The 15111-nt window shown below is 42.8% G+C and overlaps 2 protein-coding genes across 3 annotated transcripts in view; one reads left to right on the forward strand and one right to left on the reverse strand.

The window, feature by feature from the left end:
* LOC103916839 (beta/gamma crystallin domain-containing protein 3-like) overlaps positions 1–2768 on the forward strand; it is a 47935-nt gene extending 45167 nt beyond the window's left edge. The window contains exon 19 of the mRNA XM_009323895.1: positions 703–2768. Within this exon, the coding sequence (XP_009322170.1) occupies positions 703–791 (89 nt within the window). The 3' untranslated portion in view covers positions 792–2768. The remainder of the gene's footprint in view (positions 1–702) is intronic.
* A 702-nt stretch (positions 2769–3470) lies between these two features.
* MINA (MYC induced nuclear antigen) overlaps positions 3471–15111 on the reverse strand; it is a 15188-nt gene continuing 3547 nt past the window's right edge. For both annotated transcript variants that reach the window (XM_009323898.1, XM_009323897.1), the window contains exons 3-10: positions 14849–14968; positions 13503–13631; positions 10412–10515; positions 7216–7318; positions 6591–6756; positions 5984–6072; positions 5077–5187; positions 3471–3720 (exon numbers count right to left, since the gene is read on the reverse strand). In XM_009323898.1, the coding sequence (XP_009322173.1) occupies positions 3559–3720; positions 5077–5187; positions 5984–6072; positions 6591–6756; positions 7216–7318; positions 10412–10515; positions 13503–13631; positions 14849–14968 (984 nt within the window). In that variant the 3' untranslated portion in view covers positions 3471–3558. The remainder of the gene's footprint in view (positions 3721–5076; positions 5188–5983; positions 6073–6590; positions 6757–7215; positions 7319–10411; positions 10516–13502; positions 13632–14848; positions 14969–15111) is intronic.

Consider the following 15111-nt stretch of genomic DNA (forward strand, 5'->3'; position numbering starts at 1 on the left):
TTTAACCACCATTACTGATTCATAAATAGGTACTACGAAACCATTAAATGCAACTGGTCATACTAATGGCAACTCTTAGGGTATCAGAAAGCTGTGCTGCCTAGGTTACTGCAAAATACAATGTGGAAGGCTGGGGTGGCGAGATACCACGTGACAGCTCTTTGGAACATTTATTTCTTTTAGTGGATTTTTATTTATGGTCCAATGATAAAAAAATGCACTGTCACTTCTATGCTACATGTATTCAAAGGAGAGAAGTTTTATTTTATGGACTTTGTAAGTTTGTGGTTGAAATGGACGTGCTACACCACGTAATCTCACATGTATCTGTAAATCTGTGTATTTCTGCTACAGCGATATGCGCCTTAAAATCCAGGCACAGAGCGGGAGCTCAGGATCTGCCAAAAGCAAAGCCTCTTTAGAGGTGCTGTTTCTGTGCAGAGGGGTGCGTTTGAGGGCTCCGGTTTGTGGTATATTCGACTTCCTAACTAATGGAGCTCCTCAGGGCCTAAGCTGCCAAGTGACCGTTTGAAGGCGACAAACAGAGAGAGGCGGAGGGGCAGACACCAGCCCCCTACCTCGTGGAATTTCTGTTTTTCAGCTAATTTTCCGACTTGGTCACACTTTTTAAAGATTACGCATAGACTTTTCTGAGCATTTCTTTTTAAAATTTTTCCTTCACGATTTTGTTTTGTTTTTAAGGAGGAAATTATTATGACAAGAATCACATCATTATGAATCAGCCGATAGACGACAAACATTCACAAAAATGGGATATTGAAATAGTGTGAGTAAAACCCACCACACAGATGGACCTTGTGTGGGTTATTAACACCTGGGGGGGGGCCGGAACCTACTGAAGTCACACACCACTGGAACCTTAAGCAGCAGCTCCTCTCTACTTTCCTTCATACCAACTCCTAAACCAACTGAATTTTGCACAGATCTGGAAGATGGGAGGTTGATCTGATGTCTTTCTGCAGGGAAGCTGATTCTTTAGAGGCCGCTCCTATGAAAGTCACTATTACTCTTCATCTGAAGTACTGAAAGTAACTGCAAAAGACTAGACGTGAGTTTTGCAGGATATGAACTGCAAGAGCTAACACGGGAAAGGCTCTTTAGTCTTTACCTTCCCCTCAAAAACTGACGGAAGCTCACTGAAGAATGAATGCACTAATGAGCTTGAAAGAGGTTGAGTTGGGCTTTTATTTCCCGAGTGAAACTGTGTAGGCTCCAAGCGATCCTGAAGCTCAAATCATGTATCTTGCTAAAATGCAATTTATTTTGTTCATAAAGACAACTTCGAACTGGAATTACCAGCTCAGCACATGAAATGGGGCAGTAGAGAAAGCCTGACTTTCACCCCCCTAATATTACTCGTAGGCCTTTGTCTTCGTTTCTTTTAACAATACCAAATTTCCAGATTCAGGCACTGGTTTTGCTGACCCACGGCCTGTTTCCAACCCATGACATTGTGAGTTATCGCTGAAGGTCACCTTTAATGTGGAGCCGTATGTGCATGTATCAAGAGAGAACAAACGGTCCTGGGTCGCGCTAGACTTCTACAAGGGCTAGCTGCATTTAGAGCAGTAATGATTTTAACTCTAGCTGTATTCTGTTTTGATGTGTATAGCGTAATTTAATACCATGTAATTTGGTCTTGAAACCACGTCTTCCTTCAGAAAATAATTCAGCCTCGTATGTATTTTCTAAGGTGCTAGCAGCCTGCATTTCAGTGCTTGTTTAGTGTTAAAAAAGAACAGTGTAACTGCACGTTAACGTTACTGTGGCCCCATCAACAACATGCACATCTTATCCCGGAGGGCGAGGACTTGGCGTGCCGGTGCTTTCCTCAACCTCAGCACTATGCAACCAGCCATGCTAGCTATCGCCTGAGACAGAGCGAGCCAAATACCTTACTGGACTGCAGTTATCGCAGCCTTGACGAGCACGTTCCTCACGCAACACTGACAAATACAGAAGGAACTCCAGACAGTTGTAGGGCTGTGAACACCTCACGTGGAAGACGAGTCCCTTAGATCACTGGTAACTTCATTTGATTTCAGCGTCACTAAATTAATCTACTTCATTGGAAATGTAGTATTTTTTCCTTATTTGTATATTCAGGGTATGTATTTCTGTAACTATTTAAAGAGTTTAGGTTAGCTAAAGACAGATATTTTTATTTCCAAAAGCTGTAACTATTCCAGTTGTGCATTCAAACAGGATTCATCCCCAAACAAATAAAAACACATAACCCCAAGTTTGCCACAGAAATAAAATATATGGATGTCTATTTTTGTATGAAATGGAGTTCTGTATAGTACTATTTAAAAAAAAAAAACCACAACTCTCTACTTGCACTTACTATTTTACGTTCTAAAATTACCATAAATCTGCTGTTTAAGTAACAGATCTTCAAATGTATGTATATATTTTTGCAACTAAAGCACTTGCTTAGCTTTTTTATGTAAGTCAGGATATCAAGCGTTCTACATGTGACTTGCTTTCCGTATGAAATTTTAAAAGCCTGTGTAAAAAGTTCTAGTCTTTTAAACCAAGAATGACTAAATCATAGTTGGTGTGTCAGTGTTACATAACAAAGTAAAGCAGGCTTTTGTACTTCAGAGATCTTGAATGTAAAATGCTCAGCCGTGTATATTTCAATTGTATAAAACTTTTTTTAAGAGGAGCGTTTTGCTTGTTGGTTTCTTTTTAAACAAACTAAATACAACAACAGGTTTTAGCAGATGTCGAGCACATTCCTGTAAAATGTTTCCTTTCAGATGGACAAAAAAGGGATAAGTATATTGCATATGTGACTGTGCTGTTACATTAGTTTGCATATTAAACATCGATGTTCAAGTATTGAAAGAACTGCACTGCTCCCATCAAAACCCACTCAAGTGAGCACTGAAGACACAGGTTCCAGTTACAGCTTTGGGTTACTTTCACACTAAATTGGTGCTGGGGAAGGTAGAGGTTAAATACTATTGTAGGTTTATTCCAGTGGTAGCACCAGCTGAGAGGAAAGGGGTTTTGTTGGGCAAAGTCTTACCCCTTTGGGAAACAACATACACAGCTCTTGCTGAGAAGCTTTTGTTCTCTCAGGGCAAACAAACAAAACAAACGGGTTTTCTTGCTGGTGAACTTCACAAATGAAAAAACAAGTTACTGGTTTTTGCCCAAGGTCCTGGAGCCTGCTCCGTGTCTGCCTTCAGATGTCCTCCACATCAAGGCGTATAGCCAGAGCAAAGGGGATACCACAGCACTGGTGTTAATACGAGTGACTTCATCCATCCACAGCCATGGGGCTGCGGCTCACTGGACGATGAGCAGCTTACCTGTTTTCCCCCGATGCCCATTTTCCCAAAGCTAAGGAAAGAAAAGTAACATTTGGCACCAGGAAAGTAGCAAAGTGTATATATTGCAATGCTTTGTTAGACAGCAATACAAACCAAAGGCTGGATGGATAAAAAAGTGATTTAATAGGCCTTTCTCTCGAGATTCTTAACGGCCAGAAATACTACTTACAGGAGCAGCTAATTCACAAAAGCATCAAATAACTTCAATTAGACATTCAGTCCATAGCGACAAGGCAAGGTTTTCTTTCTCTTCATCTGCGATAAGGTTAAGCTCTTTAACATAAACAGTGCTGCTACTCCAAATCTGCTTCAGTGCATCCAGGTATGACAAAGGAAACCGCAGTCCATGCGTCTGCTGAGGGGAGGGGGGAAAAAAAAAAAAATCCTTCAGCGAAGTGCGGTGTCGCTTATTACACAACAGCGCATTAGGCTGTAGGTACTGATCAGCAGGAGTGGCCTCCACTCCCACATCACACTGGTATTGCTGAGAGCATCCTCCAAAAGATGCTGTGTTATCCTGCCACCTTAATAGAAAAATAGCTGAAATCTCTTACGTGTTCTTGCACGCCTTATGAGGTAGGGAGGGAGGCTTAAGGTGTGTGGCTTCCTCATGTGGTTTCCACGCTGAAGAATGAAATAACTTTAAATTTACACTCTTGCCTAACCCTACCCAGTATTTCTGGACAGTCATACGTGTTTATTTCTGTCTGGCACATGCAGTCTTTGGACATAGTTTGACAGAACCACGGAGGACCTCCATTACCACAGCTGGAGTCTTTCAGGGCAGAAGGTATATTCTGGGATTTGTGCATATTGGACAGGTGCCAGCGTACAACCTCAGCTACCCGCATTCACTACTCTAGAGGACCAGTGAGATTTACCTGAAAAGGTACGTAACTGCCAGGCAGAAAGCCTTGCTGTAATTACTGAGGCAAGAACAGGCTGTGTTCTGCTTTGCCTCTGCGGTGTATTTGTGCAGACCTGTATTCAAGTGCTATGTGTGTGTGTGTGTATATATATATATATAGAGCGTCTTACTATCATAAAGTGGAACAAAAAGTTCCAAAGCTCACAGCCATCCTTCAGGAGTATTTATGATTCGAGCAAAAGCACATTGTACGTGCTGAGTAAGAATGGAGACGAACCACCTGCAGCCTCATGAACAATATAAAAAGTTCCCTCCTTAAATTTCAGTAAAAGAGTTAACTCTTTACTCCCAACGCTGACCCACCCCACCCTAAAATGAACACCCTTATCTTGCAGTACGTTCCAGTGGATACAGACGCTAACACGGGTTCAACGTCACATAAACATGGCGCATGAGGCGCCGCGATCCCTGCTACTACTGCACATGTGCTAGCACATCCAGCAGCCTTAATGAAGGATGTGCTCAAGGACACCGCAGTAAGAGACACTTCTAGCCACTCCAGTAGCTTTGCTAGTTAGGGCGTAAGATGCGCACGAGAAATCCTGTTAGCATCTCAAACATTTAATTACGCATGAGATTACATTACTTGGTTCTACTATTAACTGCCTCTGTGTTGCAGCCTCAGCTCATCCGGGTACTGAGGGGATGGGCAGAAATGCTTTGGGTGCCGAGGAACACGGCAGAACCCAGACCCCTGCTACCAGCTCAGTCAAGCTCTTCTAACAAACGCAGCAAAACCCAACGTGGCACTGTAGCTTTTGTTGTGCATTTGTGGCAACAAACCTGCGATGTGCCGTCCTCACTAGTGGTATCATCTTCTGTCCCCATCATGTGAGTTTCTCTCCTGTTTTTTAAAGAATGATACACATAAACCATCTCTCGGCGAATTTCATCCTAGAAGACAGCGGGAAGAAAACAGTTACATATGATCCACACCCTCAAATTCCTCTCACTCAGAACCTACACAGTCTTACAGCAATATGGACACAAACAAAACGGAGGAGAAAAATCAGAAAGTTACAGTATGTTTTTCTTGGAGGGAAACATTTTACTCATGCAAAAAAAAATTGTACAAGACAGTCCGTCCCGTTTCCCCCCCTTTTTTTTAATTAAGACAACAAAAAGCAATTTCATACTAATAAACCTTCACAGATAAGAAGCAGTCTGAACACAACGTAATCCAAGATGCCAGCATCTGTTTTGTGGAACAACTTCGTAGCGCCCCTGGCACCCACTTAGGTACAAAGATAACTCGGCAGTGAAGAATAAATGCAACCACAGTCAAGAGCAGCGGCAACCAAGAGAATTCCCTCTCTTGAGGGAACCTATTTTTATAACTTATTCATGCTCTTAAATACAAAGAATAATAATTTAAAAAAAAATCCATTATCAAGAGCTACAGAGGCCATTTAGCAGCTGTAACGATCTACCATCTAACCTCAGACAAACGCCATGCACCTACCATGCAGAATCACAGACTAAATGTAGTTCTGTAGCTCTCCGGAAGGCAGGAATGTGCCACATTGCGGCTCGACCACAACCCCGTGATCTCCTAACAAACCCTAGTGGGATGCAGGACCCAGCTAAGTAAAACTGCATGACCCTACTGCAGACCAGTACAACAGAGCAACAACTCGCATACCCCGCGCTCCCACCCCAAGCATACGAGGGGAGGCTTCGTTATACTTACAGAATTCTCTTGATCTGGTTCCACCGTAATGATAGCATGATCTCTAAACTGCAGTCTGATTTTGCTATCTATTTTTGGCAATTTCCCACCTAAGAAAATTAAATTCTCCGTTAGAAAGGAAGGAAACCAGACGAACAGTGCAAATGGAGCCCTCTGTGCACAACCCGCTCTCTTGCGGCTAGAGTTTTTATTAACCTCTGTTTCAACACCCACATGTTCTCAAACGTGGGGCAGAGGGGAGGGGGAGAGAGGTTTTTTTTTTAGTTCTCTCACCTTTACAGTCTACAAATAGCTGTAATAGCAAGCTGGAGCATAAGGACAAATTCTACCAGTTAAACATTCTCAGTACCCAGTAGTTTATTAAAGCTGCCGATTTCAGTCTAGCATAACTTTATTTACTGCACTCTAAGAGAGACGTGTCATCTCTTCCGCTAGACACAGGGAATTAACCAACTGAGGTATGCAAATGCCCACATAGAGCCTAGCAAAACATGAAGCTGACGCTAGACTATAATCTTTGCCTACTGTAAAATACCAAAGTCTTAAGAGGCAGAGTTAGCAACAGCTACCATCACATCAGCCAGTTTTGGTAGCTCCAAAAATCTACCTGGAGTCAAAGGAGCAGAGTCGCATCCCAAGCAAGGTGGCAACCGGTTCATAATGAAATCCTTCTTCATGTCCGATGATCTCAGTTCTCTGGTGTTTTCCAGACGGTCTGCAAGCTTTCTCAAAAGGCTACTCAGTTTTTTTGTCGAGTCAGCTATATCCACCTGCTAAATATTCACACAAGAGTTGCTCTCGCATGAATTCAGGCTAAACAGACTAGCCTAAAGAGAGAGAGGTGCAGTAATGCAGTGAAATTCTGGACACTCCATAAAGAGGTCACAGAACAATTTACAGCTTTGCTAACTTTTAAAGATTCAAAAGCTTGGCCTGACAGGAACTATGCCTGCCTGACAGCTCCAAAGCAAATACCATTACTTTCAGAAGGAAACAAGCCATACAAGGACACTGTGATATGAAAGAAAGGCAGTGCAATGAACTAGGCACTGCTTCAGATGGAACAAACCTCAGAACAGTCATCCTGAAGCCTTCACTAGAAGCGGTTGTGCTGCTAGACAAGATGGTGCCATTGCACTGAGCTTTCAGAGCAGATCAACAAGATACGTGCTTGCCTCAGCGCTGAAGTTTCAGCTGGATGCACTGTTATTCCCTTAGTCCCACCTACTTACCATAAGCAGTTGCCTTGGTATGCTTGCCCGCAGCACCACATCTTCTTTTGCTGTATCAAACACAAGGCCAGGAATTGCATCCAGTAAAAAATCTCCCCAAGAGCTGAAGGACGGGAAGAAAAAAAATAAATTACTAAAATAGTTGCACTGATATAAAACAGACAACTGATGTCAAGGGCTGGAAACGTAGTGCTCCAATTCCAAATTTACTTTGTGCCTTTGGCCCTTCCATTACCTGGCTTCAGATCAGTGGCACTCCTACAGAGAGAAGGAACTGGCTTGCGGAGGGTCCCGATTGTTCTGATTCAGGTGCTTGCCATTTACCAGTGGATTCAGCTCAAGGCCGACCTCACTGAATGAAGGAATTCCTACAGGGGCCATTATTATCCAACCTCACACACGTACGGCCTCACTGCACACAATGAAGTGTGCGGCACTGTGTCATTTAACATGCTTTTGAGACACTTACATTGAAGGAGGTAATGTACCCAGGTTTATCAAATCCAACATGCCATCAGTTCTTAGCTTTGCTACAAACTTAATTATGACCCCAGGAACAAAACCCCTACATACCTCTACAGGGATTTTAATGATACGTAACAGGCACCTCGTAGGTGTCTTGTTTGTGTTAAATCCCCATTCTTAGCCTACACGCTTTAAAAAAAAAAGTGGCCTTTGATCTCTGTGCTTCTGTTCCCCAGTTGTAAGAATAAACTAGAGGAGGGGAGGGAGGACTACTGCCTGCACCTTCTTTGCCTAGCTTGAGTCAACCTCATCAGGAACAGGCGTGCCGCTCACGCAAAAGTGCTGTCCTGTCCACGTGTGACCCCTCTCCCTGCCACAGCCTCAGAGGCTGGTTTAACGGGCAAACAACCAGGGCAAGTGCCCAGCATCCAAGGCTGCCAGCAGACTCCCACCCAACTAGGGCAGGCAGCAGAATGGGGCCTGTCCTCCAACGTACACTTCACCCTCTGCTCTTGCTCTTCCTCAGCACTCCCTGTTTTCAGCACTGATCTCTAGACACTACTTTAGTTTAAAAAAAAAAAAAAAGTATGACTTGTTATAGTCTCATTTACTTTTTTTTTTTTAATCGTCCGCACTCAAGTGTTCCACTGCCTGCTACACACTAGGAGGGAAGGACTCTGGCCGATAAATAGACATCTTCTACTTCTTACTTCTTCCCTTCTCTTGCCCCTAGTCTCCACCTGCCAGCAACTATCTTCAGCTACTCATTGCTTTTCCAAACTGCCCTGCTTATAATGAACTCACACACACACACACACTTCTCTGCCTGCTGGACATCGGTCCAGAGGAACCGTCCTCCAGCACACAGTGGAGTCCCTTTTGTCTTGGTGCCTAAAAATCCCTGAAAGCGCCACCTCCACCAGCACTTCCTCCCCTCCCAGCTCCTTCTTCTGCACGTGCCACTTCCAGAGCAGTCACAGGGAGTCCAAACATCCTCCAAAATAAGGACAGCTATTTTCAAGGAGTTCTCTTCAATTTCCCAAGGAAATGTTTCCAGACCATACTTCCATCTACAAGCCAAATCAAAACAGCACGCTCCCTGACGGCACCACTTCTCAAGTAACTCACTGGGCTGGCATTTGGCTTACGCTGTCACGGAGAAACTGCACTGACTCCACACAGGCCTGTCAGGTCTCCAGCAACCCTGTTCCAATGAACCGAATTCTCATCTCCCCAGCACTACTTGACCAATAACTCTGCACGGATCAAGCTGGACAAACCCTGTTCTGGCATTCAGGAGGACTCCTGCACACTGGTCTGTAAAACATCACTCCAGCCCAGCCTCCATCAACAAGCCAAACACCCACTTATTCTAGTGTCACTCTTCTGTCTGTTCAGTTCACTAAACCAGCGGTGAGAGAAGCGCCAGGTCAACACAAGGAAGCAGCGTTGGGACAAAAAAGGCAGGGGAAGGGAGGAGGAGCAGGACACCTCTTCGGAGGCCACTCACTGCTGATCACCCTGAATGTGCCATCAAACTTGCCAAAGCGGCTCAGCACCAATATTGCCTCCTGCATAACAAATGAAGTCAAACACTCTTTGCAACAGCAGTCAATGCTTACAGAAAATAGCTTTTTTTTTTCCCTTCTGAATAAAAGAATAGAACGTGAGTGTAAAATTAAAATCAGGTGAACCCAACTTTTATGAAGACTCATCTTCGAGCGGCTTCATCTTAACCCTCTCTCCAACTTGGAGCACTGGCCACATTAAGAGTTACCAGCAGTACTGACATCCTGGGCTTCCAGAATGGTACAGCTAGTGGTTAGAGATTCATCTTACAATCATCTAGAATGTGCCCAAACTTGTTCTGCCCTGTTTTGTGGCTAACAGAAATCCTTCCCAATTCCTAACTCAGGCCAATGACTCCAAACCCAGCATCTGAGAGGCTGATTAGGTGGCAACAGCATTTCCCTGTGTGATGACAGTGTTTCAGTGGGCACAAGGATCAGATGTGCGTCAAAGGAAATCTGACTTCCATGCACGGGGTAGGAGATGAAAACCACAGATAAGGAGAAAATACTTGTGAAGGAAGAATTTGCAGCGAGTCTGTCAGAATAGGTGTGGGTGACTACCAAATGCAGGAGAAAACACGATGAAAGGAGTAACTCGTGACTCTATCTGGGTTACGAAAGGAACAGTAACTTCAGCCACTGGTGAGACATTTTTTAAACACAACAGTGAGTTTGCAGTTGTAACATTATCTTCCACATTAAAGTCTACAGCTGGTAAGTAATAAAATACCCAATGACAAAGCAATCAAGCTTGCTGCACGAAAACCTCGTAAACAGGCTGCTTCAAACAAGGAGGGTCTCGCTCCCCTCCTTCCCCCAAACCCCAGAACTTCAATTACTGCTACCCAAACACTAGCTCAGATTCTGATACTAACAGCATGTCACCACATCTCTGGGGGGAAGGTGACATGCCCTATCCCTGTATTACTCACAGAAAAACAAACCACACAAGGACTAAACAGAATGAACACAGAAAAGAGCTAAGCAGAGATCATTACAGGGTGGGTTTTGCTTGGTTTTTTTTTTTTTTTAATTACGAAACAGGACATCACTTCTTTGAAACATTGGTTTCAGGCCTGTACTATTCACACACATCATCTGGCAGAGGAAAGCCATTTTGAGAAAAGCCATACTAAAAAAAAAAAGTAAAGAATAATTACTTGTTTTGGTAGGTACTGATGGTCACATGTGTAGAATAGGAGATCCCAGGAGGAGTGTCAGCTTGGTGAATAGTCCCTCTTGGGAAGTACAGTAAATCGCCTGGCTGCAGGAAAATGAAAAAGAATTTATATATTTAGGGCACCTGGTCAAACATCATTGCAGTCAAAATAGAGAAAATACTCTCTGAGCAGAGAGACTGACAACGTATATTTTTTAAAATCACAAAATAGAGAGATCCTCCATTGTACACTTTAATAACATAACATAAAGCACTCTAAGCCAGGAAGTCCAATACCTTAAACTTTCCAACTTACTGTCAATAGTTACTATACACCTGTCTGAAAACATGAAGCAAGCTTTTAACATTATAGAACATGTACACTCCAACTCAGCTGCGTAAAGGGTACAAAGAAGCAGCTGAGGTAAACCTGCTGACAACACAGCGGGCTGGCAGAGGAGCAGTGCAATGTGAATTTGGTCAGATCACGTCGAAAGAAAAGGCCAGTATTCCACAAGAAAAGCCAAATATTCTATAAAGACAGTAATCTGTTACAATACTGTTGACTGAAATTTTCAGTTAAAACACTTAAAAGACAAGTACAACCTTCCTTCTCCCCATCTTTCTTCTCACTTATCTAAATTAAATCTCCACACTGATAAAAATTTAGGTTAGCAAAGTCAAGATAAGAGAGAAGAGCAAAGCACAAGAAATTGCCTCCAAGAAGGAAAAATCGGTTTACTTACAGCTTCTCCTATAAACATCTATGTAGTTGGATAGCACAGTCAAAGAGAAAATTCATAAAGCAACAATGATGAAATTGGATTCCATTTTAATTTTACCGTTCCTTAAATTTGGTCACATCACCTTCTTCTAAGAGCCTACCAAACTGTCTAACACAGATATATTTCAAGTGAATACTACTTGATTTTTCACTGAGTTGAAAGGTCTCTTTAGATTATGAGGCTTCTCACAGGACTTGGCAAGATCAAGTCTCTTCACCCATTTATAACAAGCTGTAAAGCATCATAGATCAGCTATGTACGATTTACTTGTTCTGAAGCAAGCCTCTCTCTGCCGTTAATAAACTGCCTGCCTTGCCAGTGTAGGGACTACACTAACCAACTAAGAGTATTTGGAATTCTCTTCATTTGCTATGTTTCACATCCCCAGCAAGAAAACAAACTGGAGGGAAGGTCACATAGGAGAAGGGTAAGAGCCCTGAATACCTACCAGAGTGCTGACAAACTAGTCTGCAAAAGAAATTATTTCATGCTGTAGCACCCCACGCCTACCACTAAGAAGCCAGGATCATGATTTTTCAAAGCAGTCTTTGCTGCAAAATCCAACTCTTATTCCTCTTATCTGCTGGGTATTCTCATCAACACCATTCACATGAGCCAGCAAGCACAACACTCTTCAGTTAAAATAATCAGAATCTTCACAGACTGCAGGTGGCAACACCCAGATTGGGGCAGGTCAGAGCATTTGACAAGAGACAACGCAGATCTGATCACTTTCTTCTGAATTGGAGGAAGGAGGAGCACAAAAGGGAGAAGTACCAGCAAATTAAATGGAAAATCATACATGACGAAGGCTAGATAGCCAGCTACCAAATAAGCTCCATGCTTGACATCAGTAACAAACCAGCCATGGCCACAGCCTGATGCAGTGTCACCAAGACACACTGCAGCTTGGGACCTTATGCGCAAAACAGCGTGCCTTTCCTCTCAGTCAACTACCAGTTTTCGGTGGGAAGGGAGAACACCACCAATATAGTCTCTAACTGGTCCATCTGTTCTAAACTGCCCAAGGATGGCAGGCAGCAGACAGAAATGCAAAAAAGGAGAAAGGAAATATTCTAGAAAGATATTTAGGGAGGAAATAAGAGTCATCTGACAGCATCCCTGTCAGAGACAGCTCCAGACAGACAACCAAAATCTGACAGCGGCCACCCTAAGAAATGGGTCACGGGAAGTGAAGAACATCGAACAGAAGAAAAATAAATTAAAAACTTAGATCATTTTTAAGCCCTTTTCAGAGGCCGGTATTTTCACTCCACTAATGTCAGTAAAATGGCTTGTGGAATACATCACTATTCCATAAAAATCAAAGGCATTGAAGTCCTGCCCAAAATGTTCCAGAAATTAAAAAAGGAACTGCAATTTACTAGACTTCGCATCACCCAATACATCATGACAATTGAATATTACCATCTGTCAGACTACACAGCTAGTGATGTCAGTATCACATCCAATGTGTCACACTATTCCTAAACTACCTACACCCAAAGGCAGGTCTGAACACCGGGAAGAGCAGAGACCTTGCAGAGAGAGGCCCCAAGACAGGACGCAAGGCAGAGAAACTAATGAGGCTTCAGACACAGAGCAGCCCTGTCTGCGGGATAAATAACACGCTTCGAAAGCACAAGCATGTGAAACAGAACGGGACAAGTACCAGATGCCCTGCTGTCAAGGGAGCTGTATTCATCAATCTTCATGAAATGCTCTTTGTACTCCAAATAACAAAAAACAGCCAAAAGCTTGTTTTTCAGGATTGGAAAAAGAAAAAACAATTAATACAGCAAGTTAATATGGGGTTTAGTTCATGCCTTTGTTTATCAGCCAAGGATAAATATTTAAATCGAATTCACAAGACCAGTGACAACCTTCGGTAAAGCAGTAAGTCTTAGTGCATAGAAGGATTAGCCGAATTCGTTATAGACAGCATGTAAAAGCATAAAAATGTTTCATAACCATATATAAGCCCACTGGTTTTTCTGCACACAACTCCACAAACATGATCCAGGAGTCAGGGTGCCCAACTTGGAGAATATGGGAGAATTTCCAGAAATAACTGGTTTCTTGGTCCATTATTTAAACACTAGAGCAAAGGATACCTTTGAAAAAGGATAGGTTAGACAACTATCCCCCAAATTTCTCATGCTCACAGTGTTTTGTGTGATAACCCTCCCCTCAATTTCACCACCATGATCATTCAAAATACTGTCTTCAAGAAAAGGACCGTTTTAAACATGACTACTTTTCTGGCAACCATAGCCCAGACCAGGTAAAGCAATTCAATTATAATACCTTTAATATGAATTCATGTGTGGGATTCCCAATCCTATCCTCTGATTCAACATTATATTCCCGAGCTAAATGCACCGTTGGTTTATAGAGCCGCCAGTGTTTCTCGCCTTCTAGCTGAAGGATAAACACCTGCAAAAGACCATAAATCCAAATGCATGAGAAAGCCTTGCTGCCCCTCACACATCCAACTGATGGGAAATTTTAAGTCGTCTTCTTACTTGGAAAGTCTGCGGAACCATACCAGAAGTCAGGGATAGAAAGCAAACAGAAGCGACACAGGTTGCTTTTCTGACAACAAGAAACAGATTTCACCTTCCCTGCTCTCAGCTACTCCACAGCACGGCAAACAGGATTCCTCTCACATTAATTTTTAGATGTCTACAATGCAGAAATTTACATTTGAACTACTTCTTTAGGCTCTACTTAGAGACAACAGAGAGAAGAGTTGTGAAGTGTGATCTGTTTTGTCCTAAGGTGAGCATTTGGAAATCCCTGTTTTTCTGCAGTCACTTAATAGGTGCTTAATAGACAACTCACTTGAAAGTCATGTCTGCCACACAGATATTCAAAATATCAGGTCAGAGAGGTCTTATCACCATTCACTGACAAAGAGAGCATCAGAAACATCTAGGGGATGCTGTGAGCTGGGACTTGATGACATACGCCAGAAGATGCAGGTTGTGGAGCTGCTGAACAACGAGCATAAGGGAAATGAAACTCCAGATGCACTTAATGGAAATGAAGAAAAATAAAAAGAAAAAAATACACGTACAGGGTTTTTTTGTTTTGGTTTAAGTGGGATAGCCCAACTTTTTTTTTTAATGCAGTGTCTATTTGAATGTTTCTTTTAGAAGCTAATTTAAAATGCATTTGGACCACAGGACATCATCATACCACTAACTTCTTGAAAACAGTAGGACCAGCAAACGGGAACCAGCACAACCAGTCTGCTTCCACTGCCTCGTTGAAGAAAGAGCAAGTACTTAGTAACGGAAAAAGGACTTCTAGATCCTTGGGGGTCTGAATGAAGTGAAAATGAAAAAAAGGTGCTAGAAAGCTTCTGCAGCTGGGAAAACAAATTCTCTTTTCATCTAATGAAAATAGCAGGTCTGGAAAGCACAGTTCACATGATATTACCATTAGATATTACTATTAGTACTTTTTCAGTAAAATTATACAGGAAAATTGACTATGAAGAAACACTTGCAACCAATTACCACAAGTTTTCAGTGGAAAAAACATTTTTCTATAATAAGTTATTTGGGGGGGGAAGCACACATACAGGTATCCACTGCCACTAGCAAAAGCCCATGCACAGTTTCACAGACAAGGTTGAGCTGTCCTACCTCAACATCATCATAGTGAGGGGGAAGGCCCTGCGACCCCTGGGGAGTAATGTAAACATTCGACCCCACCAGAGACCCGAAGTAGCACTCCAGCTTCTCCTGAATCTTCCACAGCTCCTCCTTTAAAAAGAAATGATGCTGTTACTACTGAAGAGCTCAGCCAAGCCAGGCTGCCGCCCAGCCCACAGCCTCCCCATCGCTTGGGAGGTTTTTCGAGTGAATGATCACATCCCCACAGGGAGACAGAGGCTGGGAAGGCAGAT

Source organism: Pygoscelis adeliae, unplaced genomic scaffold (genome assembly GCF_000699105.1).
Source record: "Pygoscelis adeliae isolate BGI_AS28 unplaced genomic scaffold, ASM69910v1 Scaffold124, whole genome shotgun sequence".
NCBI lineage: Eukaryota > Metazoa > Chordata > Aves > Sphenisciformes > Spheniscidae > Pygoscelis > Pygoscelis adeliae.